The sequence below is a fragment of the Vigna unguiculata genome, chromosome 11 (assembly GCF_037176805.1).
Source record: "Vigna unguiculata cultivar grain cowpea cultivar isolate G323 ecotype 2 chromosome 11, ASM3717680v1, whole genome shotgun sequence".
NCBI classification, from domain to species: domain Eukaryota; kingdom Viridiplantae; phylum Streptophyta; class Magnoliopsida; order Fabales; family Fabaceae; genus Vigna; species Vigna unguiculata.
Window position 1 is genome coordinate 46,619,624 of NC_140802.1, and position 27,888 is coordinate 46,647,511.

General features: G+C 33.4%; 3 protein-coding genes across 5 annotated transcripts; 2 read left to right on the top strand and 1 right to left on the bottom strand.

Moving 5' to 3' along the window:
* The first annotated feature begins 176 nt into the window (after positions 1-176).
* LOC114169750 (disease resistance protein RPP13-like) lies at positions 177-3,495 on the top strand. Of its 2 annotated transcripts, XM_028055034.2 has the most exons (2): positions 177-2,451; positions 2,529-2,940. In XM_028055034.2, the coding sequence occupies exons 1-2, from the start codon at positions 644-646 to the stop codon at positions 2,650-2,652; spliced, it is 1,932 nt and encodes a 643-aa protein (XP_027910835.1). In that variant the 5' UTR covers positions 177-643; the 3' UTR covers positions 2,653-2,940. The 2 variants fall into 2 exon arrangements, with proteins under 2 accessions (XP_027910835.1, XP_027910834.1); XM_028055033.2 differs by having other exon boundaries at positions 186-3,495.
* A 1,337-nt stretch (positions 3,496-4,832) lies between these two features.
* Positions 4,833-19,077, bottom strand: LOC114169558 (mitogen-activated protein kinase 8-like). Its single transcript, XM_085669031.1, has 8 exons — positions 18,974-19,077; positions 18,764-18,881; positions 18,375-18,436; positions 17,995-18,089; positions 6,977-7,083; positions 6,535-6,719; positions 6,114-6,271; positions 4,833-5,600 (listed from the first exon to the last, which is right to left on the bottom strand). Exons 1-7 carry the CDS (start codon positions 19,022-19,024, stop codon positions 6,152-6,154), a joined length of 738 nt encoding a protein of 245 aa, XP_085525157.1. The 5' UTR covers positions 19,025-19,077; the 3' UTR covers positions 4,833-5,600; positions 6,114-6,151.
* Positions 19,078-22,782: 3,705 nt separating this feature from the next.
* Positions 22,783-26,341, top strand: LOC114169554 (disease resistance protein RPP13-like). 2 transcript variants are annotated; one of them, XM_085668744.1, is made up of 2 exons: positions 22,783-25,005; positions 25,083-25,360. In XM_085668744.1, the coding sequence occupies exons 1-2, from the start codon at positions 23,063-23,065 to the stop codon at positions 25,090-25,092; spliced, it is 1,953 nt and encodes a 650-aa protein (XP_085524870.1). In that variant the 5' UTR covers positions 22,783-23,062; the 3' UTR covers positions 25,093-25,360. The 2 variants fall into 2 exon arrangements, with proteins under 2 accessions (XP_085524870.1, XP_027910556.1); XM_028054755.2 differs by having other exon boundaries at positions 22,783-26,341.
* Positions 26,342-27,888: the final 1,547 nt, after the last annotated feature.

The following is a 27,888-nucleotide window of genomic DNA, read 5'->3' on the forward strand; positions in this document are numbered from 1 at the left end:
CTTTTTATTTCTAACTTAAAAGACAGTCATTGACTAAAAGCAAAAGCAATAATAACAATAATGCATGACACATTTAATCTTTTTTTTTTTTTTTAAAGAGAGACTCAATTATTTATTAATGGAATAAAGGTGAATTCGAAAAAAGTAGTAACACATTTGAGGAATATAATATAACAAAACTTATAATGCTTGACAGCGCAATCCCCATTAAGTTAACTCCCCATGATTAGAGACATTCACATCCAAAACAGAGACATTTGATATGTTATGTTAGGATAATTTATAATTTTTTCACGTTTAGTTTTTCTTTTTAATTGTTTAGCTTCTTATGTTTTAAGCTTCTTCTAATATTTCTCTGTTCTCTTCCATTTAACAAAATATCTCATATTTTCACATTATATTTAAGTTTTTTTAATTTTATTATAGCATTGGTATGATGATTTAAAAAAATATAAAGGATTTTTGTTATTTGCTTTTTATTATAGCAGCAGGTTAAGATTATTGCAACCAGTTTTCGCAGCATATATTTGGATGTTCTTTCGGATGTGGTTGCCACCTACACTGCATTGCTTTTTCTGGTGCCTTAGTAAATTCCTGTTTCTCTTGCTACACTGCATTATTGCAACCACAAACACAGTATCTAATGGCAGAGAGTGTAGTTACCTTTGTTTTCGATCACCTAGCCCAGCTTGCGGCACGCGAAGCTAATTTGCTGTATGGCGTGGAGGACAGGGTCCAGTCCCTCCAGTACGAACTTCAAATGATGAAAGAGCTGCTCAGTAGCACAAAGAGCAAGAAGGGAATGGAACATACAGTGTTGAACCAAATCAGAGATGTGTCCCACTTAGCTGAGGATGTCATCGACACATTCGTAGCCAAAGTTGCCATTTACAAGAGGAGATCCATTCTCGGGAGGATGCTCCGTGGCTTTGGCCAAGCGAGGTTGCTCCGCGACGTAGCCGAAAAAATAGACAAGATCAAAAACACTCTCAACGAAATACGCGACAACAAGGACAAATATGATGCTTTCAAAGAAAACAATAATCGATCCGCCGCAGAAGAGGAGGAAGAGGAGAAAAGGGCGCAATCAGTGCAGAAGCTAAGAAGAAATGTGGAGGAAGAAGATGTGGTTGGCTTTGTCCAAGACTCCAAGGATGTCATCAACCGACTCCTGGAAGGTAGTTTAAATCGTAAAGCTTTGTCTATCATTGGCATGGGGGGATTGGGGAAGACCACTCTTGCCCGAAAGGTCTATAACAACACCCAGGTGAAGAAACACTTCACGTGTCGCGCTTGGGTTTACGTGTCAAACGAATGCAGAGTTAGGGAGATTTTGCTTGGCCTTCATAAGCATTTGATGCCAGATTTTGAACAACAAAGCAGAAGCAGCAAGAAAGGTAAGAAAAGCAGTCGAGATAATAGTAGCTTGAGTGAGGAGGAGCTGAAGATACTGGTGCGGAACGACTTGGAAGGGGAAAGGTATCTTGTGGTGGTAGATGACTTGTGGAAAAGGCAAGATTGGGACGCAGTGCAAGATGTTTTTCCGGACAACCACAGAGGCAGCAGAATCTTGATCACCAGTCGTTTGAAAGAGGTGGCCTTGCATGCTGCCCATGATGTTCCTCACTATCTTCGATTCCTGAATGAAGAAGAAAGTTGGGAGTTGTTTCGCAGGAAAGTGTTTAGGGCTGAAGACTACCCTTCTGATTTAGAGGCTATGGGAAAGCAGATGGTTCAAAGTTGTCGTGGTTTGCCGCTCTCCATCATTGTCTTAGCAGGTCTACTAGCCAACAAGGAAAAATCATTTAGAGAATGGTCTAAAGTGGTGGGTCATGTTAATTGGTATCTCACTCAAGATGAGACCCAAGTGAAGGATATAGTTCTCAAACTTAGCTACGACGACTTGCCAAGGAGATTAAAACCGTGTTTCCTCTATCTTGGAATATATCCTGAAGACATGGAAATCCCTGTTAGGCCATTATTGCAAAAGTGGGTTGCCGAGGGTTTTATACAAGATACACGGAACAGAGATTCAGATGATGTTGCGGAAGACTACTTATATGAGCTCATGGATCGTAGTTTGGTCCAAGTAGCTGAAGTGAAGACTAATGGAGGTGTGAAGGTGTGTCACGTTCATGATCTTCTTCGAGATCTTTGCATATCAGAGAGTAAAGAGGAGAAAGTTTTTGAGGTTTGTACAGATAATAACATTCTAATCCCAGTAAATTCTCGTCGACTGTCCATTCACAGTAACATCAGTCACTACATTTCTTCAAGCAACAATGACCATTCATGTATTCGTTCCCTGTTCTTCTTCGGCCCACGTTGCTATGTTCACGAGAAGGAATGGAAATGTCTTTTGGAAGGTTTCAAATTGGTTCGAGTGTTAGAGGTTGGACCAACCAAGTGTGAAAAGACCCCTTCCAATTTAAGAGAGTTTATCCACTTAAGGTACTTGAGAATAGACTCATGCTTTGTTGAATTTATTCCATCTTCAATACTTAACCTTTGGAATCTGCAAACTATAGACATTGTTTCTGGGAGCTATTCTCCAATTTCTTTCCCTGTGCAAATGTGGAAACTCAAATATTTAAGGCATTTGAATACATCAAAGCCTATCAAGTTGCGAGGCAATTGTTCAGGATCAGATGAGAAGATATGGAATCTTCAAACCATCTCTGCCATTTTACTCAATAGACAAGCAACAACTCTGATAAAGAAAGGAGCATTCCCCAATCTTAAGAGGATAGGGTTGAAAGTGGATTCTGCATACAAAGCTGAATTACCCAAATTGTTGCAGAGCCTACAACAATCAAGTCATTTGAATAAGTTGGTGATTTCCCTCCAGCATAGATATACGGGTGTTGAGGAATGTGCTAATGAGAGTGTGGAAACATGCAACGGTTGCAAGCCACAAGAATTGTTACAAAGCCTTGAGCAATTCAATAGTCTAACTGTGTTGAAGATTGAGAATGTTTTGGACCTTCTAACCTATGCACTCACGTTTCCTCCAAACGTTACAGAGTTAACCTTCTCAAGGATTAAGTGCATTACTTATGTGGGGATGAAGTGTTTGGGAAATCACACCAAACTAAAAATTTTGAGACTTTTGGGAGATGTAATTTCTGTGGATTCCTTTGACTTGAACTGTATAGCAGGCAGCTTCCCACAACTGGAAGTGTTTGATATGGAACATTTGAGAGTTGGAAAGTGGAAATTAGGTAATGGTGCAATGCCGAGGCTTCAAAGACTGGTCATCTACTATTGTGATTGGTTAGATGATCTCCCAAATCAACTCTGGTCTTTGAGTCACTTGAGAAAAGTACATATAATCAATCCCTCTGAACAAATCACACACAGACTACGAAATTTGGAAATAAACAATGAGATTCAACTCGTCCTTTGCGTAGAGGATTACAATGAAAAAGTTAGTAAAACTTTAAAGCATTGGGAGAGAAGTATTATATAAAACAGTTTGTAATTTATTTTATTCAATCCTAGCTGCTTCTGTGTTGAATTTTTCTTATGGTAATTAAAAATAATTATTTTATTTTTATAATTTTTATTTATTTTTTACGTTATTTTTTATTTATAATATTATATATATAATATAATATACATAGAGAAGATATAATTTTTAGTGTACACAAAAACATTTGAATATACAAAACAAATTCATTTCCAGTTTCGATTAATAAAAAAGCAACTTAAATTAGTTATCTAAATTTAATCATCACGTTTTTTGTTAATTAAAAATGGTTATCCATGAAATTGATTAACTAGAATAAGAATGAAGTTCCGTTACAGTTTTGTTCTTATAAGACATATTAGAGGATGAAAGGAAATACGAGTATTTAAATTAAGCTAAATCTCAATTTCTAAGAGATGTAAAATTTATTGAATGTACCAGAATAACGTACATTGGGGATGAATGGTCAGAGAAATCATTCTAAACTCAAAATTTTGAGACTCTTGGGAAATATATTTCGGTTTGTGGATTCCATTGACCTCAATTGTGTCGATGGTGGTTTCCCACAACGGGAAGTGTTGGAAATGAAACATTTGGCACTTCGAAAGTGGGAATTGGGCAATGGTTCAATGCGGAGGCTTCAAAGTTGTAAAAAGTTAGATAATCTCCCAACTGAACTCTGTTCTTTAAATGGATTGAGAAAAGTGCATATAACGGAACCTCCTTCAGAACAAATGGCTTACATCTTATAAATTTTGGAAATAAACAATGAAGTTCTAGTTGTTATGGGGAATTATCCTCCTTTGGATGATGAGAATGATTGGGGTATTTTAAATATTTACTTAGAAATTTGAGATCTATTATACCAATTAGCTGGTTATTTATTTTATGGAAGTATTTTATATAGAGCAAAGAAATGTAACATATGAAATATTAATATCTTAATTTTGACTTTTTAAATTTAAATAATAATTAGTTATATTTATATTTTTAAATATTGTAAGGTTTTCTAAATATTAATTTCAAAAAAATATTAAATAAGTAGTTTTAATATATATGTGAGCATAAATAATGATGCAGGCGGGATTAATAGACAACAATGAATCTGTTGAAGTGGGGACGAGATTTGTGTATGACTCTGTTTATATAGGACAATTTTGTACAATCTTCTAAATGTTATATTAGTTTTATATTTTGAAAGATAGTTTATTATATAATTTGAAATTGTGAATATGAACTATACTTAATATAGGGTTTACACTATTATTTAATTATTAGTTCTATGAAAAATATATAATGAATACGATTTCCTACTTGATATTAACACTATCAAAATTCATATATAACATTATTTTAGCATGCGTAAAACATAATATTAGCAATTTAATTATTCATAAAATCAAAGAAAAGTATTAGAGTGGTACATTTGGTGAAAGTTATTAATAAGGGGTTGGATCCTCTTATATCTAAGTAAAGCCCCAGCGAAACATACACTATATTTGAATGTCGTGTTGAAGCAATTTCGTTTTCATTCAACACTGAGTCTTTGACTTAAATATATTAATGATTCTATCACATCTAATAAGAGGAAATAAACTGAACACGGTGGTACTGTCATAAATATAAACATTCTACGGTAAATGAGTAGAAGGTGCAGTACTCTGATAAATATTCCAAGGGAAAATGAGTAGAATCCGTGGCTTTGGCCAAGCAAGGTTGCTTCGCGATGTAGCAGAAAAAATAGACAAGATCAAAGCCACTCTCAACGAAATACGCGACAACAAAAGCAAATATGATGCTTTCAAAGAAACCAATAATCAATCTGCAGCAGAAGAAGAGGAAGAGGGGGAGAAGGAAAGAGCAAAATCACTGCACAAGCTAAGAAGATATGTGGAGGAAGATGACGTGGTTGGCTTTGTTCATGACTCCAAGGATCTCATCAAGCGACTCCTGGAAGGTGGTTCAAATCGTAATGCTGTCTCGGTCATTGGCATGGGGGATTGGGGAAGACCACCCTTGCCCGGAAAGTCTACAACAGCACCCAGGTGAAGCAACACTTCAAGTGCCGTGCGTGGGTTTATGTGTCAAACGAGTGCAGAGTTAAGCAGCTTTTGCTTGGCCTTCTTAAAACCTAAAAGAAATAAACATAGCTCTTATTTTCAGCTTTAACTTTAAAGTAATTTATACACCCAAAGAAAAACTGATCTAAACATAACCTATATGGTAACAAATGCAGAAATCAATATTAGCAGTTCTGAAGATAAATGCTCAATGTAATAATTCAGTAACTTTCTGAACTCCAACCTTCTCAAATTCAACACATCAGATCTTGCTATCAGTAACTTCCAAATAGGAGATGAATGAATTTGGAAAATAAACATTTTTCAAACAATCCAGACTGCTCAGGGACGTAGAAACCACAACAGAAAAAGACAATAACAGTTTCTTTGCCTCCTCACCAAATCAAAATCTGACGGTACTAAGCATCACTAAACAAAAACTGCTACTACCCATAAATATAAAGCAGTAATATCGAATAAACAAAAAAGCCTATATCATTCAAAATGTACAATAGAAGATATAAGACAAAAACTTTAACTAATCATCCTATAAATAAAATTATAAAGGCAATAGAAGCACTAACAGTGTTTCAAACCACCATCACCACCTCTCTCTCGTTGTTCAAAGAATCAGAGCATGGAAGAAGGTACGAAGCAACACCAATATCAAAATCAAGCATGGAGGGCAGCAACATGTCACTCCATCCATCGTCTCATCATTTATCTCCTTCATTGCCTCTTGCTAATGCAAAACAAATACACAATTACATCAATATATTTTATTCACGACAAAAATTGCAACCAATTATTCCATATATTTCCAAAATATCTAACTAGGAAGAAACTATTATGAGGTCCAAAACCATGAGGTTCCAATTCTAAAGTGAAGAATGCGTTTACATGTGTTGTATACTAAAGATGGGTTGGAATCTCATGTTTATAAATCATTTAACAATTTCTCACTTAATAAAGCCAAGCATTTGAAAAGATAGAGTTAGATACTACCTTTGGATCTTTATTTTGTTTCACAACTACACACTTGGAAGCACTAATACTAGCACTTTTTAACAAGCTACGCGCACTGTAGTTTGATCTGGAGGTTCCATTTTGAGCACCTGTCGCATCAGACCCTGGAACATTTTCAATATCGTTCAGTTGTTTACTTTCATCCTTGGGAGCACAAACTCTCTCTCTGCATAAAGTGAAATTGCATATAACTCCCACAATACCATAGAAAAGGTTCACAGACTTGTCTACCAATCTCATCTAAGAAAAGACACTAATAAACTGGACATAAGATTAAAATCCATGAGTAATAACAAATATGAAACCAACCAAATCTCCAAAATACAAAAAAACAAGACAAATACTGTTTAATGTGTAAGTTGGTAATCCAGTATTTGGACATGTTGGACAAGTTTGAACCAAATGTTTAACCAAGACTTGCCTAGGTAAGGAGACATGTTGTCTCTGCAATGCAATGGAGTGCTTCGTTCACTGTTCCCATAATGCTCCTCAAGATGTGCAAACGGTCTCTTGAACCGATCAACCCCACTATGCAACAAGATAACATAGAATTACCAACTAATAACCAAAACAATGACAGCTTAAATTTCAAAGAACCTCTGCACTCCTGGACAAACACAAATGAAAACAAAAACTATGAAGCAATTTACAGATTTGGATTGAATCCTTATCTCACTACCCAGCTGCTACTGTTATGCACCAGAAAAAAGAACCAATCAAACCTTTAAAACTCCAAACATGTTGAATACAGGTCAAACTTATCAAGCAAGAAGTATTCATTCAAACATCAGTTTATAAATCAGCACAAACAACCTCACAGTCAGTGTATAAGTCATCCTCTTGTGTTCCAGGCTAGTGTTTATCTCTCAGCAAAGCACGTCACGAATTAGCTCTAGCATAGGCTTGAAGAGCCTCTAATACACTACTCATCATCAATACAACTCAAGATCAATAGGACTTATTTTCAACTTGTAATGTGGCCAAGGTAAAGGGTAAGATATGGAAAAGGATTCAAGGCTAAGCACTAAAGAGAAGTGAAGGAACAATGGCAAGAAATTTGAAAAAATCAAGTGTAAGGTCATGCTCCTCAAGACATCACACAGATTCAGACATCACTCTCTTACTTTCATTTTTTCCCTTCTCATTCTATATTTTTTCTCTCTTTTCAGGTATAATCAAACAATTTATTTTTGTCTTTCATTTTTCTTTTTTTTTTCTTTCTCAAGCCACTTTCAAACTTTTCAGCACATTACAAAATGATTTCTGTAAGGCCCACTTACATTGCTGCCCTTATTTTAAAAGGCTACCCAAAATCAGTTGGGCCTAGGGCTGGCCCAAAGGGAAACCAGACCCTAAGTCTGCCCTAACACACTCATTCTACTCAATTTCAGAAACAACCCCTCTTCCTTAGAGTCGCAGCCGTCTCTCTCTCAGCTAGGGTTTGGTACGTCAATCAAGTCTGGTTTCCCTTTGGGTCAGCCCTAGGCCCAACTGATTTGGGGTACGTGATGGTTCCCCTGCTTAGCCTCTGGACTGGCTTCTGTTTTGGGCTTTCCATTTAGGGCTAAGGCCCATGTATTGTCTTCTCTTGGAATTTATTTAAATTATTATCACTCTCTTACATTACTTTGTATTTGGCATCGTGGTGTGCCTCTATTATTGTCCTTTAAATACTTGGGATATATGTAGGAGTGGCACTATACTCCGTTGATTTTGCTTCTTATATTATACTGTGTGACATTTCCTTTAATTAACTTTAACCACACACTTGAATTTTACCAAAATCTCCCAAAACAGTTCCAAAGCCCCTTTCACAGCTCAATAGCAAGGTACATAGAGTTTTTCTGGTCCAAAGACTTGAAATGAGCAGGTCAGTCACAAAAACAGGTCAAAACAGGCTCAAAAATTGGGTTCAATGGTAAATGATTCAAGATAGGCTTTATTTGGTCAAGTGGCTACAGAAACAACAATGGCCTAATATCATCTCAAGAGTTGCAATTGAAAACAAGCTATGTCAACTAGAGTCAATTCAAGTTCTGCCAAAAACTAGAAATCATGAGCACATCACACACATTAATTAAAAAATGTCATACTGATCTAGAACTGAAGTTATTATGAAAAATTTACTATACTTAACAATGAATGATTGCATAAAAAAGTTTGAAATATCCAAACTTTGAAAGTTGGCAATGTAACATTATGCCCATGTGTAAAATCAGCCTAGGTAGCAAGAATAAGGCTCAAACATACTGTAACAAGTTTCGAAACAGTACAAGGAGTTCAAAATCTAAAATCTGAACTCAAATCATCAATAAAGATTAAAACTCACCTTAAAACCAACAAAAGAAAGTCAAAAGTAGACTTAAAACCCAAGATCAGCATGTTAGTAATTCAAGTTGGAACAAAAAATCAAAATATGGTTAAAAAAAGGTTTAAGTAAAAAAATAATGAAACAAATAAATAAGATTACTCAAAGATAAAACAACATTACTCTAACAAAGTTAAATAATTATTGGTTCAAAACAAACAATCATAAAAACAATATAAAACCACTAATCACTAACCTTGTAATGTTGAATTTAAGACACCAAGCTACACCACAAATAAAAAACAATGAGTAAAACAGAACAATGAAGAAAGTAAAAGCAGGACAATTCTAGGCTATACATAAATCAACAAAAATGTTCCAAAAATTAACCTAAAAAATTCACTCTGAAGGGAGGTCACGCCTAGCAACATTCGATGCAAATTAGGAAAGTAAAATATGAAAGTAAAGAAAAATAAAACCATTCAAATACAACAAATTAAGGAAACAACAAACCACAACACAACACACAACTAAAAACTGAAAAACACACACCACAACACCCTAAGCACAACACTTTGTGTATCTGAGCAAATTGTAGATAATCTCAACGTACAAAGACATGGACAAATAGAAGCCCTACTCTCTTATACTAGGTGCCATTATCCAAAGCCTTGACCCCTAAAACATGACACAATGCGCACAACAAAACAAAGGACACAACAAACAATTAATAAAACATAGCTAATAATACACGACACACAACTCAAAACACAAAAATACACACCATATCACCCCATGAACCATAAGCAAATTGTTAATCATCTCAATGTAAAAAGAATAAGTATGGACAAATAGATACCCTATACTTTTGTATTAGGCGCCATTATCGAAAACCCTAACACTTAAATCACCCTTACCCGTAAATCCCCCCAACCCCCACCACTAAATCCCCCTAACACCCAACCCCACCACTCCCCACCCCCAAAACCTCCCAACCACCACCCCTAAATCCCCCTCTCCCCACCTCCTAACCCCTAAATTCTCGCAACCCCCCCTAAATCCCCCTAACCCTTACATCTCCCTAACCCCTACATCCCATAATTCCTAACCACAACCATAACTCTTTAATCATATATGACACGGATGATACACGCGTCAGTCTGTAGTCGACAAACAAAACACAACACAACAACATAACAACACATAGCACACAACAACAAGCAGCACAACAGCACATCAAAACACAACAGCAGACATCAGCACACAAAAGCACAACACACAATGCACAACACACCTAATAACACATGACACACAACTCAAAACACAAAATCACACACTATAACACTCCAAGCACACACCCCATGAACCCTAAGCAAATTATCGGTCATCTCAATATATAAAGATGCCTAATACTTTTATATTAGGCTTCTTAATCGAAAGCCAACCACTAAGCATAACATTACTCGTATAAGGTGAGACAATTATTAATTTGAAACAAATTGACATGAGAATAACATTAGATGATTAATCATTCACTGCTACAAAGGACACAACAAACAACTAATAACACAGATAATAATACATGACACACAACCAAAACACAAAAATACACACCACAACATCCCATGAACCATAAGCAAATTGTCAACAATCTCAATGTAAAAAAAATAAGTATGCACAGATAGATACCATATACTTTTGCCATATAGACAACAAACAAGACACAACACAACAGCATAACAACACAATATCACAGAACAACACACATCAACAAGCAGCACAACAAGGGAGCAGCACAATAGCACAACACAACACATCAGAACACAACAGCACAACAACAACACAACACACAATGCACAACGCACAACGGGTAACGCCCAACGCACAATGCACAACACACAGCTAATAACACACGACACACAACTCAAAACCCAAAATCACACACCATAGCACCCCAAGCACACACCCCATGAACCCTAAGCAAATTGTCAGTCATCTCAACGTATAAAGACTGAGTATGGAAAGATGCCCAATACTTTTATATTAGGCTTCTTAATCGAAAGCCAACCACCTAAGCATAACATTACTCGTATAAGGTCAGACAATTATTAATTTGATACAAATTGACATGAGAATAACATAATCATTCATTGTTGCAATTGAACAAAGGACACAACAAACAACTAATAACACATAGATAATAATACACAACACACGACACATAACTCAAAACACAAAAATACACACCACAACATCCCATGAACCATAAGCAAATTGTCAATAAACTAAATGTAAAAAGAATAAGTATGGACAGATATATGTCATATACTTTTGTATTAAGCGTCATTATCGAAAACCCTAACCCCTAACCCCCAACCCCCAACCCCTACCCCCCAATCGCCAAACCCTTAACATCAGCATACAACAGCACAACAACACAACACATTAGCACACAACTAATAACACATAACAATCAATACACAACTAATAACACATAACAATCAATACACAACTAATAACACTTAACACAACATATACGACTATAATGAAATAATAAAGAAATATCTATCATAAAGGACAAAATACAACATATACGACTGATAATATTACAAGAAATAGGTAATTGAATGTAACATAATACCTTAAGAATGATCTTCAACCAAAAGATTAGTAAAATATAGATTATTAACATTCAATGGTGAGAAATGGATAGAAATAGAATAATTACTAAGTAAAGGTTGAGAATCATAACTGCTTCGACTCAATGCCTGCAATAGCAAAAGCAATACAAAAATGGTATTAATGGTGGTGGAAACACAGGAAACAAGTACAGAAAGTCAACGTTTGCATTGTAGTGTTGAATTCAAGCCACCAAGCTACACCACATAAAAAAAAATGAAATGATAAAGAAATCTTATCACAAAGGACAAATAGAACATGTATGACAGATAATATTACAATAAATAGGTAATCGAATGTAACATAATACTATAAGAATGATCTTCAACCAAAAGATTAGTAAAATATGGATTATTAACATTCAATGGTGAGAAATGGATAGAAATAGAATAATTACTAAGTAGAGGTTGAGAACCATAACTGCTTCGACTCAATGCCTGCAATAGCAAAAGCAATACAAAAATGGTATTAATGGTGGTGGAAACACAGGAAACAAGTACAGAAAGTCAACGTTTGCATTGTAGTGTTGAATTCAAGCCACCAAGCTACACCACATAAAAAAAAATGAAATGATAAAGAAATCTTATCACAAAGGACAAATAGAACATGACAGATAATATTACAATAAATATGTAATCGAATGTAACATAATACCTTAAGAATGATCTTCAGCCAAAAGATTTGTAAAATATTGATTATTAACATTCAATGGTGAGAAATGGATAGAAATAGAATAATTACTAAGTAGAGGTTGAGAACCATAACTGCTTCGACTCAATGCCTGCAATAACAAAAGCAATACAAACATGGCAATAATTATGGTGGAAACACATGAAACAAGTACAGAAAGTCGACGTTTGCCTTGTAGTGTTGAATTCAAGCCACCAAGCTACACCACATAAAAAATAATGAAATGATAAAGAAATCTCAATCATAAAGGACAAATACAACATATACGACTGATAATATTACAAGAAATAGGTAATTGAATGTAACATAATACCTTAAGAATGATCTTCAACCAAAAGATTAGTAAAATATTGATTATTAACATTCAATGGTGAGAAATGGATAGAAATAGAATAATTACTAAGTAGAGGTTGAGAACCATAACTGCTTAGACTCAATGCCTGCAATAGCAAAAGCAATACAAACATGGTATTAATGATGGTGGAAACATAGGAAACAAGTACAGAAAGTCAACGTTTGTCTTGTAGTGTTGAATTCGAGCCGCCAAGCTACACCACATAAAAAATAATGAAATGATATAGAAATATATATCATAAAGGACAAAATACAGCATATACGACTGATAATATTACAAGAAATAGGTAATTGAATGTAACATAATAACTTAAGAATGATCTTCAACCAAAAGATTAGTAAAATATTGATTATTAACATTCAATGGTGAGAAATGGATAGAAATAGAATAATTACTAAGTAGAGGTTGAGAACCATAACTGCTTCGACTCAATGCCTGCAATAGCAAAAGCAATACAAAAATGGTATTAATGATGGTGGAAACACAGGAAACAAGTACAAAAAGTCAACAAGCTACACCACATAAAAAATAATAAAATGATAAATAAATCTTACCATAAAGGACAAATACAACATATACGACTAATAATGTTATAAGAAATAGATAATTGAATGTAACATAATACCTTAAGAATGATCTTCAACCAAAAGATTAGTAAAATAATTATTATTAACATTCAATGGTGAGAAATGGATAGAAATAGAATAATTACTAAGTAGTGGTTGAGAACCATAATTGCTTCGACTCAATGCCTGCAATAGCAAAAGCAATACAAACGTGGTATTAATGATGGTGGAAACACAGGAAACAAGTACAGAAAGGCAACGTTTACCTTGTAGTGTTGAATTCAAGCCACCAAGCTACACCACGTAAAAAATAATGAAATGATAAAGAAATATCTATCATAAAGGACAAATACAACATATACGATTGATAATATTACAAAAAATAGGTAATTGAATGTAACATAATACCTTAAGAATGATCTTCAACCAAAAGATTAGTAAAATATTGATTATTAACATTGAATGGTGAGAAATGGATAGAAATAGAATAATTACTAAGTAGAGGTTGAGAACCATAACTACTTTGACTCAATGTCTGCAATAGCAAAAGCAATACAAACATGGCATTAATGATGGTGGAAACACAGGAAACAAGTACAGAAAGTCAACGTTTGCCTTGTAGTGTTGAATTCAAGCTTGCAAGCTACATCACATAAAAAATAATGAAATGATAAAAAAATCTTATCATAAAGGACAAATACAACATATATCATTGATAATATTATAAGAAATAGATAATTGAATGTAAGATAATACCTTAAGAATGATCTTTAACCAAAAGATTAGTAAATTATTGATTATTAACATTCAATGGTGGAGCCAAACACTAGGTTACAATTCTCACTTCTACAAGTATCTTATTCTTCATTGACCTTATCAGTTCAATTAATTCTCAGCAATAATGAACTGGAACAATTCCACAATGAAAATAAAATAAACTCACAATAAAGACCAAAATTTCTTGTCTCAGGAATTAGGAAACAAAATGCAGAATCCAAGGAAGTTCAGAGTCCATGAATTCAACTTTCACCATTCTAACCTGAAGTGTGAAAACTTTTTTGCAAAGATCTTCTTCAAATATATTGCAAGATGGTTCAATCACCTATAAAATTGAAGAAACGAAAAATGTAGTAAGATCATAATAACTTAAGTCAGCATGTAATGTCATGTTTAATAATGCCTAGAGAAAGAGTTCGAAAATAAAAATCATAATCTTTAACAAAGTACACAAAATTTTGGATCAAAAGTTGTATGAAACACCTTATTATTGAAAATCCAACTTCCATTGCTTGGATCTACAAATCCTCCCCTTCTCCAACTGAATGCACTTTCAAAATTCAACAAAACTTTGATAAGAACAACAAACGAAACTACATCTCAAATTATAATTTATAGTAAGAAAATAATACCCTAAGTCAGCATGTAATTCTGAATCTTACAATTCCTTTCCTTCGACCACTATTCAAAAGATCTACAAATCCTCGAACACCACATCCTTGAAAAATGCTAATCACAAACCATTGTTCATGTTTTGTTAGCTAGAATAATACCTAGAGAAAGAGTTCAAAAAAAAATCATAATATTGAACAAAGGACATAAAAAGTTTGATCAAAAGTTGAATTAAACATCTTATTATTGAAAATTCAACTCCTATTTCTTGAATTGAAGTCCTCCCCATCTTGAATCTGCAACTAAACGCAATTTCAAATTCAACACGATGTTGATAACAACAACAAGCGAAACTACATCTCAAATTAAAGTTTTTGTAAGACAAAGAAATATACAAATAAATAAGAATAATAGTTCATGACAAAAACTACATAGTTCTCACATAAGAAAAAAATAATTTACCTTACGAACTCGTAAAACTTGACCTTCTACTCTAGTAAAGCAAAAATGATATAATTCTGCTTATACATAATACTCGAACAATTAAAAGATAATGTATCTTAAGAACCTATAATATTTAACATTTTACGTCAATAAAGCCTAAATCAATATAAATAGCAGAATTACAAAGTCTAGGTTTAAAACCACAATTATTTCGAGTAAATGACGGAAACAACAAAAGTAATACAAACATGACAATGAAAACCTATAACGCCTAACTACTAACCCGTAACCCCTAACACCTAACCCCTATATCATACATTATAGGCTTTGTGCACAACATACAAAATATAACATAACACAACAAAATAAACAACACAAAACTAATAATAAAGAACGCCCAACACACGACAAACCACACAACACATAACACAATTAATAACACATAACACATAATACACAACGCAAAAAAGAAAAACACACACCACCACACCCCATGAATCATAAGCAAATTGTCAATCATCTCAATATACAAAGACTGAGTATATACACATAAATGTCATATACTTCTGTATTAGGCACCATTATTGAAAGTTGTAACCCCCTAAATACCCCTAACTCCTAAATTTTTAAACCATAAATCCTCCTAACTTATAAATCCTTCTAATCCCTAAATGCCCCAACCCCCAAATAACCATAACTCATAAATCACAAATCATACGCTCTACGCATAACACACAAAAGTTGAAACAACGAAAAAAACACAGCAGACGGCACACAGCATGCGTCAGCCTACAACCAACAAACAACACAACACACAACATAGAACAAACAACACACAGCTAATAACACGCAACACGCAACACGTAAAACACAACACACAATACACAACTAATAACAAACAACACATAACCCAAAACTTAAAACTGAAAAACACACACCACAACGAAACAAAACATAAGACACACAAAACATAACACAACTCAACAAAGCAAAGCAAACAACATAGAACTAATAACAAAGAACACACAATAGACGACAAAGCACACAACACAACACACAAGTAATAACACATAACACACAATACACAATGTAAAATAGAAAAACACACATCCTAGCACCACAAACACAACAACTCATGAACCCTAAGCAAATTGTCAATCATCTTAATGTACAAAGACTGAGTATGGACACATAGGCTCTGTGCACAACACACAAAACATAACAATAACACAACAAAGTAGACAACACACAACTAATAATAAAGAACGCACAACACACGACAAAGCACACAATACACAACACAATTAATAAACACAATATACATCGCAAAAAAGAAAAACACACACCACCACACCCCCGTGAATCCTAAGCAAATTGTCAATCATCTCAATGTACAAAGACTGAGTATGTACACATAGATGTCATATACTTTTGTATTAAGCACCATTATTGAAAGCCCTAACCCCCAAAATCTCGTTAACTCCTAAATGTCTAAACCATAAATCCTCCTAACCTATAAATCCTCCTAATTCTTAAATCCCCCAACCCCTAAATAACCATAACTCATAAATCATAGATGATAGGCTCTGCGCATAACATACAAAAGTCGACATAACAAAAAAAAACACAGCAGACGGCACACGCGACACGCCTCAGCCTACACCCAACAAACACAGCACACAATGTACAACACACAACACAGCTAATAACACGCAACACGCAAAACATAACACACAACCCACAAGTAATAACAAACAACATAAAACTCAAAACTGAAAAACACACACCACAACGCAACAAAACATAACACACACAAAACATAACACAACTCAACAAAGCAGACAACACAGAACTAATAACAAAGAACACACAACACACGACAAAGCACACAACACAAAACGCACAACACATAGCACACAACACAATTAATAACAAACAACACAACCCAAAACTCAAAACTGAAAAACTCACACCACAACGCAACAAAACATAACACACACAAAACATAACACAACTAAACAAAGCAAACAACACAGAACTAAAAACAAAGAACACACAACACACGACAAAGCACACAACTAATAACACACAATGCACAACGTAAAATAGAAAAACGCACACCATAACACCACAAACACAACAACTCATGAACCCTAAGCAAATTGTCAATCATCTCAATGAACAAAGACTGAGTATGGACACATAGGATTTGTGCACAACACACAAAACATAACATAACACAACAAAGTAGACATCACACAACTAATAATAAAGAACGCACAACACACGACAAAGCACACAGCACACAACACACAACACAATTAAAAACACATAACACACAATATACAACGCAAAAAAGAAAAACACACCACCACACCCCATGAACACTAAGCAAATTGTCAATCATCTCAATGTACAAAGACTGAGTATGTACACATAGATGTAATATACTTTTGTATTAGGCACCATTATCGAAAACTCTAACCCCTAAAACATAGATGATAGGCTCTGTTCACAACGCACAACGCACAACACACAACACCTCATGATACCTAAGCAAATTGTCAATCATCTCAATATACGGAGACTAGGAATGGACAAATGCACTAGTCTTTCATTAGGGGTCATTATCGATAACCAACCACCTAAGCATAACAATATTACTCATATAAGGTTAGACAATTATTGGTTTGAAACAAATAAACATAAGAACAACATAAGACCAATAATCAATCATCGCTGCTGTAATTGATGGAATTTTTTGCCCTGAGAAGCCATGAGACGTCATGCCAATAAGGGTGGGAGCACACGAACAGGGATGGACAAATCATGTTCAGAGTATAAAATTGCATTCAGACCACCAATATGCACCATAAATAAAAAGTGCATAAAATATAATAATAAAAGTAAATTCATACAGTAATTACAACAAAACTTACTATACATTCTTCCATATACAACCCTGTAATACCAAAATATTTTCGTTTGAAAGCAATACTAGCACTTACCTTGCCAAAATCCAACCTATTACATCCACAACATGTAGAAAGGGATTTCTGTCGCTTGCATTAACCAATGTGACCGGTAAACTGACAGTCCACACCTATAATCACAAATTGGTCATTGAACAACTATGCAAGTTACACGCCAAACAATGCAGTATAATATAAAAGAGCTCCAATTAAAAGGGAATTTTACAAAAATAAACAACAGGAATACAATATGGTAGTCATATCATACGTTCATGTGTACCTACAGAAGTACTCAATGCTCAATGCTCTACAGAAGTACCTACAATGCTACCACCACAAATTTATCAAGATGCATTGCAAGAAAAGCACACAAGACATCATTCAATCGTATTACATAGACTTATACATATACATACCTGAATAACAGGAAAAGCGCCAGGCGAATTCCCCATATCCCAACAAACAACGTCAGGATTATCTGAAAAGAGTGAGTTTATTCAAGATCGATAGGAACTCAGGTAGGAGAATAAAGATTGTTTTGTAATTGTCAATTATAATTTGTTTTTAACCTGATAATTCAAAATACATAAAAAGAAAAGGATACATTAGATTACCTGTCGAAAATACAATGAGCCTTTGATCACCAGTGTCAATACAGCAATTGTAATGAAATTCGTGCTTCCTTAAAAAAGGAATTGATGGCAGAACGATTTGAACAACCACTTTGTTTTATTCATTAAAAGAACAATAAAATATACTAGCCACTTCTTTGTTTATTACCAGAACAGACTAGAATAGTAGTTACCTTTTGAAATCAAGGAAAAGGTCAAAGTGCAGTAAAGAATAAGGATGCCGGAAAAATCAGTGACTTTGTCGAATTTGAGGAGCGCGGTGATGTCGAAAAACAGAAACTGATAATCAATCTGAAAAATTAAACAAAAATAAGTAAATGTTTGTGATGAACAACGGAAAATATATGAAATTGAAAAAAAAAAAAGAAATTGGGAATGCTGACAGTGATAAGTGCGGTGAACGCTAAGAAATGAGAGTCGATGAGAGTAGCCATTGTCTTTGTTTCTTCTTGGAAACCAAGAAGAAGAAAAAGAAAAAAAATGTTTGAAATCTGAAGAACGCGTGTAACCAATGGTTTTATAGGTGAAGAGTTAAATAACGCGCGCTAAAGTTTTTGTAATAAAGATATTGGGAAAGGTAAAAAAAATAATTTGGATTCAAGAAAAAAAAAGGAAAGTTTTTACTTTATTTTATTCATATAACAAAGTAAATTTTTTAAAGTAGAAAAATTGGAGTTAAAATGAATTTTAAATTGAAACAATAAGTATTATAAACTTTTAATAAATAAAAAATGTATATTCTAAATAATATTGTATTAAAATTAATTAAAAAATAGTATAAATTAATAATTTGTTAATATAATAATTATATTAATAAATATATCATTTATAGAATATATATATATATATATATATATATTATAAAGAAAAAATATTCTTAATTGTGATGATTACGGATGATGATGAGTCTTATGAATCATGGCAATCCGTGCATACGATATTACTAAATATCGATATTAAAGACATGATAAACATATTTGAATCACAAATACTGTGTTTTTTTTTACAAAAAATATATAATAAAGATGTTTAGTAATTGATTTAATGTTATACTCTAAATTACTGTTTTACTCTTATGGATTTAAAATAATTATCATTTTTTATTTTTTATAGGCTTGGCTGAGTGATAGATTTAGGATGAATGATATTAAATTCGTTTTTATGATTGTACTATGAGAAAAATATGTTATGTTTTTCTCTTTTAAGTTTTGAATAAATTTAGATAAATTTGTTATGAATTTATTTATTTACTTCAATTAGTTTAGACCAATTTGTTATGACTTACTTTAATTAGTTTAGAAAAAGAAAATTTATTATAACTTGACTAATTAACTTAAAATCCTAAATTAATTTTTGTAAAAAATGTCATATTTTACTCTAATTAGATTGATACGGAAGTAATAATTGTGACAGAAAAAATAAACTTTCAAAATTTTAACGTAATTGACCCTAAGTTGAATCAGTAATAACAAAAAAAAACTAAACCCAATCAAATATGTAGTCGTTGAAAAAAAAAACTAAGTAAATGCATAATCAATTATGTTATTGATCAATATGGACAAAAAAATTGTCTCATAATTGGTTTTACACCTACATAATTATTTATTCAATTTAATTTCTGTTAAATAATATAAGTTGGAAAACATCTTTTAACATTGTTCTCTACAAATTAAATGACGTATGTATATAGTAATTAATAGTTTCATGTTAAACTAGGTTTTGACCCGTGATACACGGTCTTTGTTTTTTTTTTTGTTAAGAAAAATAATTAATTTTTATTATATTTAGAAAATATTATATATTTTTATTTTTTATCTTAACTTGTATTAAAAAGTTAATGTAAATTTTCTTATATTTAATTAACTAAATCATTTATATGATTATAATTAATTGTTATAATTATATATAATTAAAAAAATAATTTCACTAGGCAATGGTGCAATGTCAAGGCTTAATAGTTTGTTCATCTACCGTTGTGGAAGGTTAGATGATCTTCCGAGTGAACTATGGTGCTTGAGTGAGTTGAAAAAAGTGCAGGTTACAGAACCATCTGAACAATTGGCTCACATTCTACAAAATTTGGAATTGAACAATGGAATTCAACTCGACATGGAGGATGATCTTGATAGAATTTATAGTTATAAAAATGTCTTTTGAAGAAATCTTTTAGGTAGAACATTGTAATTTATTTTACTCAATGCATTGTAACATTTATATCAGAATTTTGAATATTAATAATGTCTTAACTTTAATTTCTTAAATCTGAATAATAGTTTAATTTTAGATAAACGATGTCTTATAAAGGTTGAATGATTTTTCTAAATCTAGTTTAAATAAAAGACAATAAACAAATATTTTCACGCCATCCTACAAATTGGTGAATCTCTTGTTCCTAAAATATTCTTTGTTTATTGTTTTTTTCTACAAGGATTAGATAGTTTTATTATATTTTGCTGATCACTCTTTTTGCCTTTGAATATGTTATTAGGGATAGATTTTGGTTTGTCCTGCATTTGATCCGTGAAAAGTGGATTAGATCGTCTTATTTCACATAAAAAATGTAGTTAATTTTTTGACCTGTTTTGGATAATGTTTTATTAATGAGTTTCCAGGCTCATCAAAGGTTTGCGTAAAAGTTTTTTAAACTTTATATTTATATAATTAAATTAGTAAAATAATATTTTTTATAAGTCCATTTTTTAAAATAAGTTATATTCATAATTTTATAATTTATAATTTTTATGTACAAATCTATTGAAAATATAAATGATTTTGAACTTGATTGAAACATGAAAGAGAAAGTTACTTTTAAATTAGCTAGACATAAGTGAACGAGTTACTTTTGAATGGATCGAAGAAGAAACGTCAATGAGCAAATGACTTCAAAGAAATACAGAACACGTTGTGCTGGTACAGTTACAATTTAGAAATTTAAGTCAATGCGGGCTATGCAGGTCAAATGCAGGTCAGTCTGACCCGCACGAATTATGATTTATGGGATACAAATCTAAACAAGTCCGCAGACTAAAATACTTATCTCCCCTCACACTTATTCTAACATACCACATTGTTATTTCATCTGTTATGGATTGATTTATACAATTATTTATTTTTTTTGTTTTGGTTCCAACTATTTTGGATTGATTTCACATTGTTTTGGTTCCAGCTATATTTACCCTTTTATTACATAAAATATCAATAATAGTATATAATATATTTTGTTTCCTAGCTAATATTTTTATATCACACTACTTATTTTATAATTATTACACTATTCACGATATTTATTATTATGTCTCCTTAAAAATACGATATTTTTATTCTTTTAAATTTATTTCAAAATATTTTACGATATTAGGCCATATGATTTACGGAATATACAATATAAAAATATAATTAAAATGATTGATCTATAAATAAAAATTATAAAAGTTTAAGGTTAATTAAACATTAAAAGAATAAATGTTCGGAAATATACTTCTATCAATAAAATAAAATAAAATAAACATTAATTAGTGTTACATTAAAGATGGATCTATTTTTATGGTATTTATTTTAAAGATAGTAGGTGATATAATCATATAACCTCAATTCACATACCGAATTTATATTATTTTTAATCTAAAATGGTTGTGGTTTTGTTTTTATCTATTTCCTTAAATTGTCGTTGTTGTCTTCTTTCTTATGTAAACAAAAAAGAAGGTTCAGAGCGTGATGATCCACTATTGTAAAAGGTTAGATGATCTCTCAAATGAACTATGGTGTTTGAGTGGCTTGAGAAAAGTACAAGTGAGAAATCTTTCGGAACAAATGGCTCGCATGCTACAGAATTTGGAAATAAACAATCAGGTTCAACTCATCATCATAGAGGATTATCGTGAAGAAATGACTCAAAGTGCAAATATTATAAACAAGTTCTTCTATTTTATTTTGTGAATATGAGATATTATATTAGTGATGAGAAGTTGTTTGGATGTATATTAAGTCAATTTGATCCAAAGAGAAGCGTTGGAGTACTCTGTTTGCGGTTTGAATACGTTGGGCGATCAAGTTGATAATAACGACGAAATAAAACAAATCAATCTCTTACATATTCTATGCCATCTAATAACGACGAAACAAATTGAACACAGTTGTACTGTCATAAGTGTAAATATTCTAAGCCAAAGGAGAGGAAGTTGCAATGCACATAGCAGGAAGGTGCCACGCTACTCACATTATGCACGGAGCCATGGTTGACGAGTCAATGCAAAAATTAAACCAGACCCTTCAACCCAACTCTTTATAAATTCTTCATTATTGCAGTCACTTTTTATAGTATACATTTGGATATTCTCTTCTATGCGATTGCAAGCTACACTCTTACTTTTTCTGGTGCCTTAGTAAAACCCTGTTCCTCTTCTTCCTTCACCAACCACAAACACAGTATCTTAGAAACACAGATCAAAATCTACACGCTCGTCCACGCTGTAATGGCAGAGAGTGTAGTTTCCTTCGTTTTGGATCACTTGGTTCAGCTTGCGGCACGCGAAGCTAACTTGCTGTATGGCGTGGAGGACAGGGTCCAGTCCCTCCAGTACGAACTTCAAATGATCAAAGAACTCCTCAATACCACAAAGAGAAAGAAGGGAATGGAACATACAGTTTTGAACCAAATCAGAGATATGGCCCACGTAGCTGAGGATGTCATCGACACATTCGTAGCCAAAGTTGCCATTTACAAGAGGAGAACCATTCTTGGGAAGATGCTCCGTGGCTTTGCCCAAGCAAGGTTGCTCCACCACGTAGCCGACAAAATAGACAATATCAAAGCCACTCTCAACGAAATACGCGACAATAAAGACAGATACGGTGCTTTCAAAGAAACCAATAATCAATCCGCAGCAGAAGAAGAGGAAGAGGAAAAAAGGGTGCAATCACAGCTAAAGAAGCTAAGAAGAAATGTGGAGGAAGAAGATGTGGTTGGGTTTGTGCAGGAGTCCAAGGATATCATCAAGCGACTCCTGGAAGGTGGTTCAAATCGTAAAGCTGTCTCTATCATTGGCATGGGGGGATTGGGGAAGACCACCCTTGCCCGGAAGGTCTATAACAGCACCCAGGTGGAACAACACTTCATGTATCGTGCATGGGTTTATGTGTCAAACGAGTGCAGAGTTAAGGATCTTTTGGTCGGCCTTCTCAAGCATTTGATGCCAAATTTTGAAAAGCAAAGTAGAGGCAACAAAAAAGGTAAGAAAGGCACTGGAGACATTGACAGCCTGAATGAGGAAAAGCTGAAGATACCGGTGCAGAACTGGTCGAAGAGGAAAATGTATCTTTTGATGCCAAATCTTGAACAGCAAAGTAGAGCCAACAAAAAAGGTAAGAAAGGCACTGGAGACATTGACAACCTAAGTGAGGAAGAGCTGAAGATACTGGTGCGGAACTGCTTGGAGAGGAAAAGGTATCTTGTGGTGGTAGATGATTTGTGGAAAAGGCAAGATTGGGACGAGCTCCAAGAAGCTTTTCCGGATAACAACAGCGGGAGCAGAATATTGATCACTAGTCGTTTGAAAGAGGCTGCCTTGCATACTGCTAATGATGTTCCTCACTATCTTCAATTCCTCAGTGAAGAAGAGAGTTGGGAGTTGTTTTGCAAGAGAGTATTTAGGGGTGAAGACTGCCCTTCTGATTTGGAGGCTCTGGGAAAGCAGATGGTTCAAAGTTGTCGTGGTTTGCCACTCTCCATCATTGTCTTAGCAGGGATGCTAGCCAATAAAGAAAAGTCACATAGAGAATGGTCTAAAGTGGTGGGTCATGTTAATTGGTATCTTACTCAAGATGAGACCCAAGTAAAGGACATAGTTCTCAAACTCAGCTATGACAACTTGCCAAGGAGATTAAAACCATGCTTTCTCTATCTCGGGTTATTTCCCGAAGACTTTGAAATACCTGTTACACCATTATTGCGAAAATGGGTTGCGGAGGGTTTTATACAATATACAAGGAACAGAGACCCAGATGACATTGCGGAAGACTACTTGTACGAGCTCATTGATCGTAGTTTGGTCCAAGTAGCAAGAGTGGAGACTAATGCAGGTGTAAAGACGTGCCAGGTTCATGATCTTCTTCGAGATCTTTGCATATCAGAGAGCAAAGAGGACAAAGTTTTTGAAGTTTGCACAGACCAAAACATTCTAGTCCCAACAAAACCTCGCAGACTATCCATTCACAGTAAGATGGATCACTACATTTCGTCAAGCAACAATGACCATTTATGTATCCGTTCCTTGTTTTTCTTTGGCTCAGATTACTATGTTGATAGGAGGGAGCAGAAGTGGCTTTTGAAAGACTTCAAATTGGTTCGAGTGTTGGAGCTCGCACCAAAGAGCTGTGGAAAGATACCTTCTAACATCGGAAACTTGATGCACTTAAGGTACTTGAGAATAGACTCACAACATATAACATTTGTTCCAGATTCAATACTTAACCTGTGTTCTCTACAAACAATAGACTTAGGTGATTGGACCCAGAACGATCCAATTTCTTTTCCTATCAAAATGTGGAAACTCAAACATTTAAGGCATTTGAATACACGGGGGCCTATCAAGTTACGAGGCAGTTGTTTAGGATCCGGTGAGAAGATGTGGAATCTACAAACCATCTCTCCCCTTGTACTCAATAAGCAAGCAACATCTCTGATAGAGAAAGGGACATTCCCCAATATTAAGAGAATAGGGTTGAACGTGGTTTCTGGTAAAGGAGAATTATCCAAATTATTGCAGAGCTTACTACTTTTAAGGTATTTGAACAAGTTAGTTATCGTCCTCCGAGATAGTTATGATACAACCATAACAGTGCATGAGGGCGTGGAAAGGAAGAACGGTTGCAAGCCGCAAGAACTTTTTCAAAGCCTAGGACAATTTAGTTCTCTAACTGTCTTAGAGATTGGTAACGTTATGGACCTTCTAACTTGTGCACTCATATTTCCTCCAAACATTACAGAGTTAACATTGTCGAAGATTATGTACATCACTGATGAGGGGATGAATGGTTTGGGAAATCACGCCAAACTCAAAATTCTGAGGCTTTTGGGAGATTTAATCTTTTGGCCTTTTAATTCCTATGACCTTACTTGTGTTGGAGGCAGCTTCCCACAACTAGAAGTGTTTCAAATGGAATATTTGAAAGTTGAAAAGTGGAATTTAGGCAACGGTGCAATGCCGAGGCTTCAAAGTTTGGTGATCAACTTTTGTGGAAAGTTAGATAATCTCCCAAATGAACTCTGGTCTTTGAGTGACTTGAAAAAAGTGCATGTAACGAAACCCTCAGAACAAATGACTCGCATCTTACAAAATTTGGAAATCAACAATGCGGTTAAACTCGTCACAGAAGATCATCCACCTGAGATGGATGAGAGGGATTTGAATCATTTGAACTATATTCTGAAAGGATTTGGTTATAATGACCCTTAGTTTAAAGGGATTTAGGTGCTTCGTTGATGTGGAATGAGTGAGAAACTGAGACATGTAATAGCAAATGTCCTTAATAATATATACACATAAAATTCTTCTGCTTATTTCTCCACCAGCTGAAATCTTAGAAAGGTGGGATTAATTGTCCATTGCATGGTGTAAATAGTTTCATATACAAGTTAGAGGATCAAAGGAGATGAAATAATAGTCTTGAAATTTATATATAGTTGTATGATTGCATACATTAATCAATATTATTATGATGAATCTAGTTGATGAATGTTACTGGTCTGTAAACTCACAAGTGATCATGTTTACAAAATCAAGATCTCTATATGTAACTCATTCAGACTATTAGGATAATATTTTAGTAGGAGCTAACTTTACATCGATTGTCTGAAAATTCAAGAAATAGTTTATTTAATTAAAATGTAAGATATTAAATATATTAATATATATATATATATATATATATGAATTTAAAATTAAAATATTGACGCTAATGAACACTATTTTTTTCATATTAAAATATTTTTTAACTAGTTAACACAATAAAAATATTATCCCTCCTAAAAATATGATATTTTTATTTTATTTTAAATTTGTTTGAAAATATTTTACAATATTACATCATATAAATGATGGAATACACAATATAAAAAGTATAATTAAAATGATTCATCAATAAATGAAAATTATAAACAATGAAGTTCACCTTGTTACGGGGCATTATTCACCTTGTGTAACATCCTGTTTTCATAGTTTTTATACTATTAAACAAAATATTTAAATTTCAATAATTCAGAAGCAGATGATGAGAGAGGTTAGCTAGCTTCGCTTACCTAATTAATGGAGAACGCCTTGGGTGAGAGCAACATAGAGAGGAGGGGCAGAATTCTTTAATTTAACCTAGCAAATTCATCATTCAGACATAAAGGTGTGAGGAACACTCTATTAAACTCAGAATAGGAACAAGATTTCGAGTTGAAATCTGGAATTGGACCTCAAAGCGAAATTGGGAATTTACCTGGGAGAAGGAAAGCTAAGAGTGGAGGCAGCAGGAGGATTGGTCGTGATCACTTCTCCAGAATGAGTATGGAAAAACTGAAACTGTGAGATATGGAAGCAGAAAGAAGAGGAGCTGGGAGGAGGTTGGATTGCAGAGAGTTGAGAGAAGGAGAGAAGTGAGGTTTCGGTCTTAAGGGAAAAATTGAGAAAAATGGGGTTTCACACCTTGGGATGATGAGAATGATTGGGGTATTTTAAATATTTACTTAGAAATTTGAGATCTATTATACCAATTAGCTGGTTATTTATTTTATGGATGTATTTTATATAGATTAAAGAAATGTAACATATGAAATATTAATAATATCTTAATATTGACTTTTTAAATTTAAATAATAATTAGTTATATTTATATTTTTAAATATTGTAAGGTTTTCTAAATATTAATTTCAAAAAAATATTAAATAAGTAGTTTTAATATATATGTGAGCATAAATAATGATGCAGGCGGGATTAATAGACAACAATGAATCTGTTGAAGTGGGGACGAGATTTGTGTATGACTCTGTTTATATAGGACAATTTTGTACAATCTTCTAAATGTTATATTAGTTTTATATTTTGAAAAATAGTTTATTATATAATTTGAAATTGTGAATATGAACTATACTTAATATAGGGTTTACACTATTATTTAATTATTAGTTCTATGAAAAATATATAATGAATACGATTTCCTACTTGATATTAACACTATCAAAATTCATATATAACATTATTTTAGCATGCGTAAAACATAATATTAGCAGTTTAATTATTCATAAAATCAAAGAAAA